The 13,813-nt window shown below is 40.9% G+C and overlaps 1 protein-coding gene across 1 annotated transcript; it reads left to right on the top strand.

The window, feature by feature from the left end:
* The first annotated feature begins 1,284 nt into the window (after positions 1-1,284).
* Positions 1,285-13,498, top strand: sh2d4a (SH2 domain containing 4A). The gene is made up of 9 exons (XM_076284459.1): positions 1,285-1,501; positions 2,385-2,707; positions 3,018-3,177; positions 5,519-5,666; positions 7,151-7,292; positions 8,511-8,709; positions 9,520-9,650; positions 10,262-10,479; positions 12,813-13,498. Exons 2-9 carry the CDS (start codon positions 2,533-2,535, stop codon positions 12,903-12,905), a joined length of 1,266 nt encoding a protein of 421 aa, XP_076140574.1. The 5' UTR covers positions 1,285-1,501; positions 2,385-2,532; the 3' UTR covers positions 12,906-13,498.
* The last annotated feature ends 315 nt before the right edge of the window (positions 13,499-13,813 follow it).

Here is a 13,813-nt window from a genome sequence, read left to right as displayed (position 1 = left end):
GGCATAGTGGAAACCAGACAAAGTGTATGACAATCAGACAGCATACTAAAAATACTGTTAAATATGAATGGGGGGCATGTTTTACCTCTGACTCTAAACAAATCTATATAATCTAAATAAGTTTACACAACTCTGTTTTAAGTTTGTTAAAAGACAGTGCTATGGATCACGTTGATCTGATTTTAAAATGATATAAAGCAATCTCACAAGTAGTCCTGTGGCCTATTATATCCATTATACATTAGTAGCCTAAATCCTTTATCCATAGCCTACATTAAGTAAAGATTGTTTTTCTCATATTACATTACTGATATTTAGCAATAAACAAGAATTATGGTGTTCATTGTAAGTGCTGATGTAGCCTACATTGCTGCCAACAAATTTGGTACAAAGATCTGGCCCAGAGAGCTTTAACTTTCTCATCTCCCGCCAATGGAATACTAATGCATTGCCATTGCCTCTTCAGCTGCGTGCAGGTCATGAACTCTGCTAGTCCAAAGCAGCCTGTTGAATAAAAACCCAATGGGGATTCATTTTGAAAACGTCAAGTACTTGTCCAAGTCAGGAAAACTTTTTGTTTATTGGTGTCATTTGATTGTTAAATGAGACACACTGGGCATTTAGATGATCCATGTGATCAGGATTTAAAGTTATGGATTTATGTTGTTGTTGTTGTTGTTGTTGTTGTTTTGTTCATTGTTTTGTTGTGAGATCAAATTCATTGAAAATGGTTAGAGCATTGATAGCCTACCTTATTATTTCTACATACAAATTCGAAGTGTTTTAGATGCCATCTTTAACACATCATGGAGGCCATCTAGTGGTTGAGTCGGGTAATGTATCAATTCAAAATAAATCATTGCTGTAGTCAAGAATCTACAAAATGTAAGCAGCTCTTATTATAAAGAATCAAATGAGATCAAAGTCTTTTGCTTACCATCTGGGTTACTGGGGTCTGAGTTTTGATAGGCTGTGGTCTAACCCGAGCTCTATTTTTTCTGCTTTAATGCAAGAGGGTGTTTAGTATTTGCCTGTGGAACATAAGGTGATAGACATGTTTCTCTCCACACAGGTTCATATTGTTGTTTCTTAGGAAGTAAAAACAAGCATTGCCTATTCAATTCTTGTCTTTACTTCCTAAGAAGAGAATGTTAGACCTTCCCTCTAGCCTAACGAGCCAGACCCACATCACCCTGGCCCAAATTACATTTGCTGCCTCTAGGGTGCGTCTAGATTTCTAGGCTACCTCCCCTCACCTGCAGTGATTTACCGTCGTCATCAGGGAGGAGTGAGTTGAAGTTCGTCGATGGGTGGAACACAGTTCTGGTGTGGATCGAGTGTCAGCATGGAAGAAAAGAATTAATGAAGAATCAAACGAACTAGCCTATCCATCATTTTGTGTCTACCCCAAGCCCACCATTTCATCTTAATATGGATTTTTTTAAAACTGTAATGTATAGCTCAAGTGTGGATATATAGGGGGACAATACTGTTGGCAAACGTGAGTAACAATGCACATAATTCTCATGCTTTCGATAAGAGTATGTAGCGGCGGTGCGGCGCGGCGGAACTGTTAGCACTACTGGTTTGGTTTGTCGGCATGCAGTTTCATAAAACTTTGGTTAAAATATTGCGACTTAAAATGGCTAATGTTAGCATGGTTTGTTTACTTATAGTCTGCTTCATCGAAGTGCTTGATCGAACAAATTAGTGATTTTGGGTGTGTGCTTGTGTAGGTTAAATCATATTTACACAATTATAAAATAATCTTTTAAAAAAATGACCTTGTGTCCTGGGGACTTTACGCAATACACACATATTCCATGCATCGCTAAGTGGTTTGCTACTGAATTGACCTTTCTCAAGTGAATCGATTATTTTGCCGTTTATCTGACTTGTTTGGTGACGTTTGATATTTAATGCAGGGGGCTTGGCTATCCCTGTGCACCTGCTTCCACAAATTAATTTACTGTAGACCTAATGTCTAAAAAATAAGGAACTGAAACTAGTAGATTTATCATCTTAGACTTGACTTCTTGTTTGCTCATGTCATAGGCCCACCGTGTTTGTTAATGTTTTATCCAGATATTACATTCCAAGAATATTTGTGGATACAACTCACTTACAACAATAGCCAAATGGTTATTTTATGGTGAGAAGGAGGTGTCATGTTCACAACAACTAGGCCTACACTGTTTGTGCTGGAGGCATTTCAAAAGTCCCTGTGTAGGGTCTATGTAACAGTAGCCTATAACAGTATCTGGCTGTACACTGGAATAGTTTTGGCTCTTCTGCCTGATGAGTGGGGTTGGGTTATGTTTCCCTGTTATGTGGCAGATTTGATGAAAGAATATTCAAAATGACACGCTTTCTCTTGTTTTCAGTAACACATTTGAACATAGCCATGGACCAATCCACACAAGGATTATAATCTTTCAGTACAAATCCGCAGTCTCCCACCCAACAGAAACAATCTGAAATATTTTCTGAAAACCCTCCGCTTCTGTCGGCCGGTTTTTGACATCAGCCAAGATGCTCCAGCAGATCTTGACTGATATGTTTGTTGACCCCGAGCTCTTGGCCGAGCTTAATGAGGATCAGAAGCAAATCCTGTTCTTTAAGATGAGGGAGGAACAGGTTCGCCGGTGGAAAGAGAGAGAGGCACGACTGGAGAAGGAAGAGATTGGGATGAAAAGGCCCAAGAAAGGTAAAAAGCATGATCTCAGTGTTTAGTCCTCTGCTTTTACCCTTATGCATTAGGATTCCAAATGATCTAGTGAAATTTCAAGCAACTTACTAACAAATAAAAGTAAAGCCAGTGCAAGTAAAGAGATCTTTACATCTTTTTGACTTTGCAAATTGAAGCACATGCTACATTCCAAATGACGTATGAGTTCTTTGGCAAAGTACTAAATTAATTTGTTCTGATGAAACATAATTTTCTGCCTGAGCGTGAAACAAGACAGGGGCCACTTATTAAACTCTTTTTTTTATTTACTCAAACTATTGGTCTTCAGATACTAGAAAGACTGTCTCCTGGATGAAGGCATCAGACGGTGACCTTTGGGTCTGGGTGATGGGAGAGCACCCTGACGACAAGTCTTTTGACCAGATCGGTGATGAGATCATGGCCGAAAGAGCAGCTCTGCAAGCACAGAGGGAAGCAGAGGAGCTCAGGTGAGACATCAAGGAGACAGGTAGCTAGCCACACAAATGGTCACAGGTAAAGGCTCAGTCCATAATTCTAGTCCATAAGCAGCTCTGCAAACCCAGAGGGAAGCAGATGAGCTCAGTAAGATGTTATGGAGACAGTAGGCCACAATAACACAAATGGCTACAGTTAAAGGTCCAGTCCATGTGAATAGTTGTTCATTTAGTGTATGCACTCAAAAAAATACCTGTACACTGTCCTGGCCATGTAAATGGAAAACCATAAAGATGAATAGGTTATACTACTGATCTGCTGCAGATTTGTTGGGTATATGTGAATAGTAATATGGTATGCTTAGTGTGAGGTTGGGCAAGCTGAGTCAAGGACAGTCAGTATAACACGTCAATGTTATCATAAACTTTAATGGCCTAGTCAAATTTACTCCAGTGCTGCTGACCAACCACAATATGACAGGGATGGCTCTGGGTTAATCATAGCACTTTATGACTTGGGCACATGCAAGAGTGCCTTGCCCTTCTACAAAGATGTCCACTTAATTTGGGCTATTTGTGTTTTTATCTCTAAAAATTGGACTTGGTAAAGAATGAATATCTAAAGACCATTAAAGATATGTACCACATGTTGCACTAAAAGCCTGTGGTACATCAATATTCATACTTATGTATAGTTTTATATTAAAATAATTGGATTGATTGCTTTTCAGGTTTGAAACCTGTTAATATGGGATTGGAATTGACTGTACATGTACTACATTCAGCATTGCTGGTGTGCGGCTTTGGTGTACTTTTGTGTCTGGAATTTGACTTTTCATGTGTTGACATCTGATGACGTGTGTGTGAACAAAGAGCAGGAACAGGTTTTGCTTTTCACTTGCATGACTATGTATATGTGAATAGGAAATAATTAGGTTGACCTTGTATATAGCACTGTGTGTTTCCTAATGAATTCATCATGCCATGGAAAAAGGCAATGTGTTATTCAGTTAAACATTCCCTGACTTCTGGCCAGTCCCAGCATGTAGTATTGACACAGGGCACTCCCTGCCTAGCATGGGTTTGTTTCCACAATCATGTTTGCCTTATAACTTCCCAGAGGTGAATGGTTTACCCCACAAGAAGGCCGATGCACCTTGACACAGTTCATAGTTTATGATAAGGGGGCCATATATGGCACATGCTTTTCTCTGAGAAACATGGTATGGTTGGAGTGTGTATTGAATTCAACTCATTTGTGTGGATACGGAAGTTATGGAAGTAATAACTGTACCTGTAACTATCTACCTACAAAAATGACATCCAAAATCATAATATGTAACATTAGAGTAACGGCAGCTATACTAACGTTGTACTATTCATGTAATCTTAATTGGTTTTGTTTTTTGGATATTACTGGATCCGCATGTAACCCTTTAGTGACATCACATTGAATAAAGTTAGAGCTTTAATAGTATTTGCTCATAGTATTTGTCAATAGTGTTTGCTCCCAGCACTTAATTTCGGCAAACATTGTGACCGGTTAAGTACATGTCAGTAATAACTAGGGCTGTCAATCGATTAAAAAAATTAATCTAATTAATTACATACTCTGTGATTAATTAATCTAAATTAATCGCACATATAATTTTTGCTGTGAAAGTATTTTAAATATTTAAATTCAAATGAATCATTGAATAATCAGCATTAGTGACATTAAAGTTCAAAGACTCTTTTATTATTATTTTCACTGTTCAAATAATTGCCATAATAATCTATGATATGACCTAATATGCTGAGGAAATAAATTTAAAAGTGCTTAGGGAAGAAGTTTTTTTTTTTTTCACATACAAGGCATTTCAGGCCACAGATATAACCTAGGGGACACAATGAAAATAAACATTCCCCTCAATGTCAACACTTATTTCTTTGCATTGATGTCCGACTATAGAGTTGATGAACTCGGGTGATATGCAAATTCCTTGCTGCAGACATTGCAGAGGACTTTATTTTCAACACTTTATTTTTTATCAAAACCATCAGGCCGTTTTTTAAAAGTAAATGTTCCAATCAATGATCCAGGCAGCACGTTTTCTTCTCTCCTTCATTTTACAGTCTAATTTTTACTGACTAGAACGGCTCGGGGTCAAAGGTCATACGAATCGATTAATCTGCACAAATTTTTTTAATCCGTTATTTTTTCTCAAATTAATTAATCAAAATTAATCAGTTATTTTGACAGCCCTAGTAATAACATGTCAGTAATGGGACCTGATTTAGGCTTGTATTTGTAAAACTTGCCCACCATTTTGCATGTACTGTACTTGATTTCGTTTGACCCGACTAACATGGTGGACACCTGGTTGGGTCTTAGGGCAAAGAAGGAGGCCGAGCTGCAGAAGAGGTTCTCTGTTGTCCACCTGGACCCAGACCTGGTGCTGGCCAGGGCAGAGGAACAGCGGCAGGAGGAGGCCCGGCAGGCTGCAGCCCAGGAGCAACTGAGACTCAAGGAGGAGCTAAAGGTAACGGCTGCAGGGCTCGTCTGGCATCGGAGGGCATTAGGCTGGTCTGCTTGCCTGGCATCAGAGGGTAGTAGGCTGGTCTGCTTACCTGGCATCAGAGGGTAGTAGGCTGGTCTGCTTGCCTTACATCAGGATAGGATGCTGGTCTGCTTACCTGGCATCAGAGGGTAATAGGCTGGTCTGCTTACCTGGCATCAGAGGGTAGTAGGCTGGTCTGCTTACCTGGCATCAGAGGGTAATAGGCTGGTCTGCTTGCCTCAATCAGAGGATAGGATGCTGGTCTGCTTGCCTGGCATCAGAGGATAGGATGCTGGTCTGCTTGCCTGGCATCAGAGGGTAATAGGCTGGTCTGCTTACCTGGCATCAGAGGGTAATAGGCTGGTCTGCTTGCCGACTGGCTCACTGATTGATTGAAGCAGTGACTGGACTCACAGTCATGGGGCTACCGAGTGTCACTGTCTTAGAACAAAAAGTTATTGTTTTGGTTTGGTTGTATGTTGTCTTGTCCTAAGGAGAACCTGGTAAGGTTTCTATGAAGCTAAAAAAGTTTTAGTGGTTCTACTTACCCTTAGGTTGCTATGGCGAACACTTGGATTTTTCAGCATGATTGTGATCCTTCTTTTCAACTTTTCATGTCAAATAAATACACCCTAGGTCATAAGGTTATGAACTGCATCAGGCATGAGGAGGTTATGAAGAACAGTGACACATACGATATAAGATTGTCTAACACTATGGTCCACCTCAGAGGAATTAGAAACTGCTGACCAGGATGAAGGAAAATGACAAAGAAAGGCAGTCTTATTTAACAATTTGTAATATGAAGTGTTGAAGTGTTGTACCCACAGTTCTATACATAAGGCTACTGTATTTGTCTTCGCTGTGGAATGGTGTTCTGGTGCAGCATTCTAAATGTAGATTAGGTTTCCACCACCACCATCAGACCATGATGTCCATTCAGATTCCCAGAGAACCAGTTTTTTCTTCTTGCGTCAGTTAATAAATGGGTTGCTCGTATCCTTGAGGCACAATTACATCACGTCACAATGGATGCGTGTGTAGGGCTTGTTGTAAAGTAATTGCCTCCTGTTGAAATGCCTTCAAGAGACAAAGGGGGACAGCTATCAAGAAATATAAAGTTCTGTTGAGTTCTCCTCTGCTTGTCAGCATGAATTAATTAGCGTTGATCTTGACCACACCTTCAAACTTTATTGAGACTAATTTGGATTACCCTTCATTTGATAGCTCCATTGTCAAAATCAGTATCCTGACTACAAGACCTAAGTCATGACATTGTGAAAGTCATTCACCAGTCATACAGTCATAAACAACAACATAGAGTATTGTTTGTGAGAAATATTACAGTTCCAGTCATGTAAGTCTGCACTGACGTGTGTTTGTCCCCTAATGCTTTAGTGCTGTACAGAGGAAAATGACCGTTAGATGGGTCGTTGTGTGTTTGTGTTTGTGTTTGTTTTGTGCAGAAAAAGGAGGAGGAGGAGAGACGCAAGGCTGAAGAAGAGGTGCGCAGACTGAAGGAGGATCGCGCTCAGGAAATCTACATAAACCTGAAGGATGTGCAAAAGCAGGATCAGGATAAGGAGGACAAGGCCTGGCAGGAGTCATGTGAGGCAACACACACACACACACACACACACACACACACACACACACACACACACACACACACACACACACACACACACACACACCTGAGTCTGTTCTCAGGACCAGGACTAGGCTTGGCAGACGTGTCGTGAGGCACCGTTAAGTTCCAAAACTCACTCAGTCACACACATGCACGCACGCACACATGCATGCACACGCACACAGTCTCAGTCATCTGAGTCCCTTCTCAGTCATTCTATCACATGCAGACACAAACATGCATGGAATGATGAATGGAGCATTTATGAAATGTCATTTGTAAAGTACAACAGTGAAGATGGAAATAGTCTTATCACCTGGTTGGGGCCTCTGTATCACTGTCATAACTCGACAGGCAAGACTAGCTAATGTTTACACTGACATTTTTAAAAGAACCGTCACAGTCAACATGACTCAGAGACTGCTAAAGATAATGAAATCTTCCATCGGACTAGCTATATATAGAGTGAAAGAGCAAAGGTAACAATTGTGACTTCAAAGTTTCTAAGGCATTCATAGACTGGGGTGTGTACATAGGGATTGTGCCTAGGCATCCTTAGTGAACTATTGTTTACCATCAAATATGATCTGCTAAGCTAACATTCAAAAGAATTTGCTAGGTAAATCAATAAATGTCAACTGTGGAAATTCACAATTTGAAAGCACTGGGGAAAGGTACCGACAGGTACTTATACTTGTCACATATGGATGTCTATGTCTGTTTATGATAAAAGACAATGATGTTGTCTGTCATTTGGTCTGTAGCTCTTAAAATGAAATATCTGATATGGCCCTAAATGTGAAGGTTTATAGTTGGTTCTGTGCCATTACCTCTGTTCTAAAGCCCTTGGTTTGAGGTGAAACTAGTTTTTATGTTTTAAAAGGCAAAGCAGAGCATGTTTGCTGCTCTAAATGCGCCCAGTGGCAGAGTCTGTTTTTTGGGTGGCGTAGTCACAAAGACCAGTCTGTTCAGATGATGATGATATGAGGTCATACTTTTTTAAAATAACCTTTGGACATGTGTGTGTGTGTGTGTGTGTGTGTGTGTGTGTGTGTGTGTGTGTGTGTGTGTGTGTGTGTGTGTGTGTGTGTGTGTGTGTGTGTGTGTGTGTGTGTGTGTGTGTGTGTGTGTGTGTGTGTGTGTGTGTGTGTGTGTGTGTGTGTGTGTGTGTGTGTGTGTGTGTGTGTGTGTTTCAGTGCGCAAATCCAAAGTGGCAGACCAGCGTCGTCGGTCGATCGCCAAGCAGACTCGGGAAGACCACCGCAGGCGTTCGCTCAAGGCCCTCGAGCAGGGCCGCGTGGCTGCCGTGACCAAGACCTTCGGGGGCGAGAAACCACCACTGCCCCCCAAACCCAAACCCAGGAACCTCACCGTAACCAGCGACGTCATCAGTCAGTGAGTGCCTCTTCAGTTCTCTCCTCTGAATGTACAATTCTGTTCTCTGTTCTGTACTGTATGCTGTGCGGAGCTGCAAAGGTCAGTTACTGCACCAGGCATTAGTCTGCAGAGTACAATCCTCTTATTATGAGTACATAGCAGTCCTAATTAAATTCATAGATTAACTTCAGTAGTTGTCCCATTAGGTCATGGTCATAATAACATCAGAGGTTTAGTCTATTGAGAACTGAATAACACTATTAATAACAATAGAGGATATTGGAGGGTACTGTTCAGTAGAAACTCTCTCTGTGTCTCTGTCTGTCTGTCTGTCTGTCTGTATCTCTCTCTCTCTCTCTCTCTCTCTCTCTCTCTGTCTGTCTGTCTGTCTGTCTTTGGCTTTGGTTTCTTCCTGTCTGCCTGACTCTGCCGGTGTTTAATGGTCACTCTTACTCTCGCTCTGTCTCTTATATTGGGAGTGAGAAGTGCTGAGGCTGGGGGATTTTCCCTCCCATTCAGACTAAGCCACAGGCACTGCAGCCTCCAGCCACCAGCTTTGGGGCTTTCACACATGAATGGTCGCTCTCTCTATTTGCATGTCTTTCTCCATCTTTCTCTCTCTCTCTCCATTTTTCTTTTTTGTTCTCTCTGCATATATCTCCCTCTCTCTCCATCTATCAAACAGTACAGCTCTCATTCTCTCTTTCCATTTTTCCCTCCCTTCTCTCTCTCTCTCCCTCTCTCTCTCTCCATCTCTCTCTCTCCATCTATTTCCCCATCCCTCCCAGCTTCCAGCTGACCTGCTTTTTTCCCCTCCTGTGGTTGCAGGAAGCCAGGTGTGCGCCGGACTCTGTCCTCGTCCACCCGCGAGCGCATCATCCAGTGGTTCAGGGACGAGCAGCTGCCCCTCCGGGCCGGTTTCCAGAGAGACCAGAGCCGCATAGCAACCTGGTTTCATGGTGAGCGCCCGACTGAGCAGGGGAGGCCATGTCAGATGGAGCATTACATCCTGTTGATTATGAAGGTGGCTGCTGTCTTGAACAAGTGTAACACGTGTCCTGATTATTTTGGTGGTGTATCACAAGGTTATAAAGCACATTGGGTTGCTGTTTGTATATCAATTGGAGTTGTATTGTAGTGCAACTTTAGGTGTGGGCCCTTACTGCCACCTAGTGTTTGTGTCTGATGAAACCTTGTACTGTTATGTAGATTTTCTTGAGATTCTGATTGCTAATAGCAATTTCCTGCATGTTCCATTTTGAAATCAAACTCTTTTCTCTTACATTTTATCCTCAAGTAATGAAAATACAAAACTGCTATGTTAATTCCCATTAACTTAAGGTTAGGTTCAATTTATAAAGAGTACTGTTGCATATATTTATTATAAATTGCTTATTCACTTATTTATTTATTGAGTGTTGAGGTGGTGGTGAATGTAGAGTGGAAAAATCAATGAGGGATTATGGCAGCATACTGGGTTTCTCTAACCTAGACAAAACTCCTTATTTTAGCTGTGGATTCATTCAAAAAGGTAAAAGTTGATTACTAACTGACATTATTATTTTTTTAGGCATAATCTCACGGCAGGAAGCTGAGGACCTGCTGAGTGAGAAAGAGCCTGGCTACTTTCTGATCCGGGTCAGCGAAAGGATCTTGGGATATGTCCTCTCCTACCGCAGTCAGGATGGATACAGGCACTTCCTTATCGATGCCACAGAGAACTGCTACATGCTGCTGGGAGACCAGCTCAAGTTCTCATCACTGATAGAACTGGTCGAGTACCATGAGGTACAGTGATCTTAATGGGTTGTATGGCTGAACAAATACAAAAGATGACATTGGAGAGAGACATTTTGTAATGATGTTACTCACAAAACAATTGAGCTCAGAGACCAGTGGAGCAGCAGTAACCTTACCGCCTGACAATCCTTCAGCCCGGGTCTTATTCACTGCCGTTGCGAGTCTGAGTTGTTTTGGATTAAAGCATCTGCTAAATATCAGTCAACTTTAACTTTAACTTTGAAAACGGATTCGGTTCTTAATAAGGTTAAAGATGCAGGCCTTACATAAAATTTTACTTTTTTTTCTGGAGAAATTCTCATGTTCATCCTCTGAGAGTGTTCATACTTCAGGAACATGGAAGGGAGGAGTTACAGCGGGGAAAATAAGTATTGAACACGTCAATATTTTTTTCAGTAAGTATACTTCCAGTGAGGCTATTCGCATGAAATCTTCACCGGACATTAGTATTAACTTAGGTAATCCACACATATATAAAAATCCAAACATTAATGTCTAAAAGTAGAGTTATGAGTAAAAAAGTGGAATGGCACAGGGAAAAAGTATTGAACACACTAAGAAAAAGCAGTACACAAAGGCAAGAAATGGCAAGGAACAAACTGGAATCTATAAGTAGTTAGAGAAATTATCCCTCCTATCTGTGCAAATTGATATAAGCTGGGTTAATACATACTGGTGGGCTATAAAAAGGTTTTTTCTTACCAAGGTGTCAAACAAGAAGCATTTCATAATGGGTAAAAGCAAAGAGCTCTCCCAAGACCTTTGCAACCTTATTGTTGCAAAACATATCAATGGAACTGGTTACAGATGCACATCAAAACTTCCGAAGCATCCAGCAAGCAGTATTGGAGCCATTATCTGCAAGTGGAAGGAACATCACTGCATCATCACTGGCCATGCACAGGATCTCCTTGCAAGATTTCTGACCAGGAAGTCAGAAGGATAGTCAGAAGAGTAGCCCAAGAGCCAAAGACCACTCGGAGAAAGCTCCAAAAAGACTTGGTGCAGTTGTTACAGAGAAAATCATAGGTAATGCACTCCACCGCCATGGCCTCTATGCACACTCATCCCGCATGACTCTATTGCTGAAGAAAAACATGTCAAAGCTCGTTGAAAGTTTGCTACACAACATTTGGACAATCCTATGAAATACTGAGAGAATGTATTCTGGTCAGGTGAGAGCAAAATTGAACTTTTTGGATGTCATACTACACACCATATTTGGAGGAGAAATGGCACTGTGCATCACTCTAAAAATACCCTACCAACAGTGGGTTTGGAGGTGGTGGCATCATGGTATGGGCTGTTTTTCATCTCATGGTACTAGCAGACTTCATACAGTTGAAGGAATGATGAATTGAGTCATTTTGTTCTGGGAGAATCTTGACCATCCACCAGGATGATGAGGATGAGACATGGCTAGAACTTCCAGCAGGACAATGATCCAAACCATTCAGCAAAGGAAACTCTCAATTGGTTTCAGAGAAAGGAAATCAAAGCCCTGACTTCAATCCAATTGAACAGTTTTAGAAGTAAACTAAAGATCAGGATTCACAAGAGGGACCCCTGGAATCTTCAATATTAAAGGACTATCTGTTGAAAAGAATGGGCCAAAATCACACCAGAATACTGTAACTGGTTAGTTTCATCATACAGGAAATGCCTTGAAGCTGTCATTACCAATAAAGGCTTTTCCACAAAGTATTTAAGACATTTCAGCAGGCGTGTTCAATACTTTTTTCCTGTGTCATTCCACTTTATTACACATAACTCTACCTATGGACTTTAATGTTTGGATTTTTTTATATGGGTGGATTATCTGAGTTAATACTAGTGTCTGGTGAAAATTTCATGCAAGTAGCCTCATTGGAAGTATACTTACTGAAAAAAATGTTGACGTGTTCAATACTTATTTTCCCCGCTGTATAAGATTGACATTCAAGCTCAAATACCAATAACCTTTTGCCAGAAGAAAGGGCAGCACCTTTCGTTTGACAGCAGCAACATTTCATTTGACATATATACACTACTCACAAAAAGTTAGGGATATCTGGCTTTCAGGTGAAATTTTTAGTGTTTCAGTATAGAAAGTACTGAAACATTGAACTTTTGGACATACACATTCAAAAGATTAGAGAAGGTCACATTAAGTTCACCTGTAAAGGTTATAATGGATTTTAGGTTCATCCTGAAATTTCACCCGAAAGCTGAATATCCCTGACTTTGTGTGAGTAGTTTAAGTAGTTTACATCAGAGACTGTATGATATGACTGACTTTGATGACATGACAGTGAATGTGCTTTTCTTCTTTTGGCCACTAGGTGGAGGCCCTCACCTCATCTGGAGGAGAACAGCTCCTGCATGCATGTGGTCAGAAGGCTGGCCAGGTGGACTACACTGACCTCTTCACTTGAGTTGAGGATCGGGCCTCCAGCAAGAAGCCAACCATGGACAGGGGAAAACTGGAGGAAGAGCAGGTATCAAACACTGAAGGGATCTGAAGACCAAAGACCGTGTAAAAGCTGATGGCATAGCTGAAGCTGGGCGCAGATCTGAGACCAGTTAGTCCTTATATATGGGAATGGTCTTGATTTGGATTTGGGGGGGGGGGCAAGTGGTTCTCAGTCAACAGAGAAAAGAAACTCGTACCAAGAGCAAAACAATAAGGCTGTGAAACAGTTGTTTGTGTCATAGTTGTTGTGTTGTAGTCGTTGCAATGGGTACAACATAAATGTGGCCTTATTTTGTTTAATGCTTTAATCCCTTTTGTCATTCAGTTACATCAAGTAATATATCAAAATATGTGAATTTTGTAACACTGTACCAGCAAAACTTTGTTTTATGGAGACACCATCCTAGACATCCTATGGTGTCAGTTTGAAGGAAATATTTACATTGCCATGTTTTAGTGTTAAGTGCCTTATTTAAAAATGTAATGTGACATTCTGCTGAACAAGAATGTACAACAAAGGTGACTGACAGCTACCTAATAAAATATTCTGCATTACTTTGTGATTATGGCTTGTGCTATTTGTTAATATTAAAGCTGGGTGTAATATCTTGTGGTGTGCTCCTTTTGGCATGGTCATCTCTTCACACAAGGCAGTCGCTGCTCAGATTGTCATGTCTTCACAGTCCAAAGGACTTTATTCTACTGATGGTGCAGGAGTGTGGGTGGATGAGAAAAGATGGAAAGGTTCCTAGACCACAGGAAGCTGAGAGCTGAGCTATTCAAATGAACCATTAGGGGAATTCCGGTCACATTACACTCAATGTCAGTTTGGACTAGTTTGGACCAATCATGTTACGTTAAATGTGCTAC

This window comes from Alosa pseudoharengus, unplaced genomic scaffold (genome assembly GCF_046254945.1).
Source record: "Alosa pseudoharengus isolate Yale_2024_CS ecotype anadromous, Long Island Sound unplaced genomic scaffold, YU_APseudo_1.1 YU_APseudo_1.1_scf_14, whole genome shotgun sequence".
NCBI classification, from domain to species: Eukaryota; Metazoa; Chordata; class Actinopteri; order Clupeiformes; family Clupeidae; genus Alosa; species Alosa pseudoharengus.
This window is presented reverse-complemented; position numbering and strand designations above follow the sequence as displayed.

Excerpts from the sequence above, each read along its gene's own strand:
- sh2d4a (XM_076284459.1), top strand. The coding sequence starts at position 2,533 with ATGCTCCAGCAGATCTTGACTGATATGTTTGTTGACCCCGAGCTCTTG. Across the intron at positions 5,667-7,150 it reads GACTCAAGGAGGAGCTAAAG|AAAAAGGAGGAGGAGGAGAG; the intron begins GTAACGGCTGCA and ends TGTTTTGTGCAG. Across the intron at positions 9,651-10,261 it reads CATAGCAACCTGGTTTCATG|GCATAATCTCACGGCAGGAA; the intron begins GTGAGCGCCCGA and ends TTATTTTTTTAG.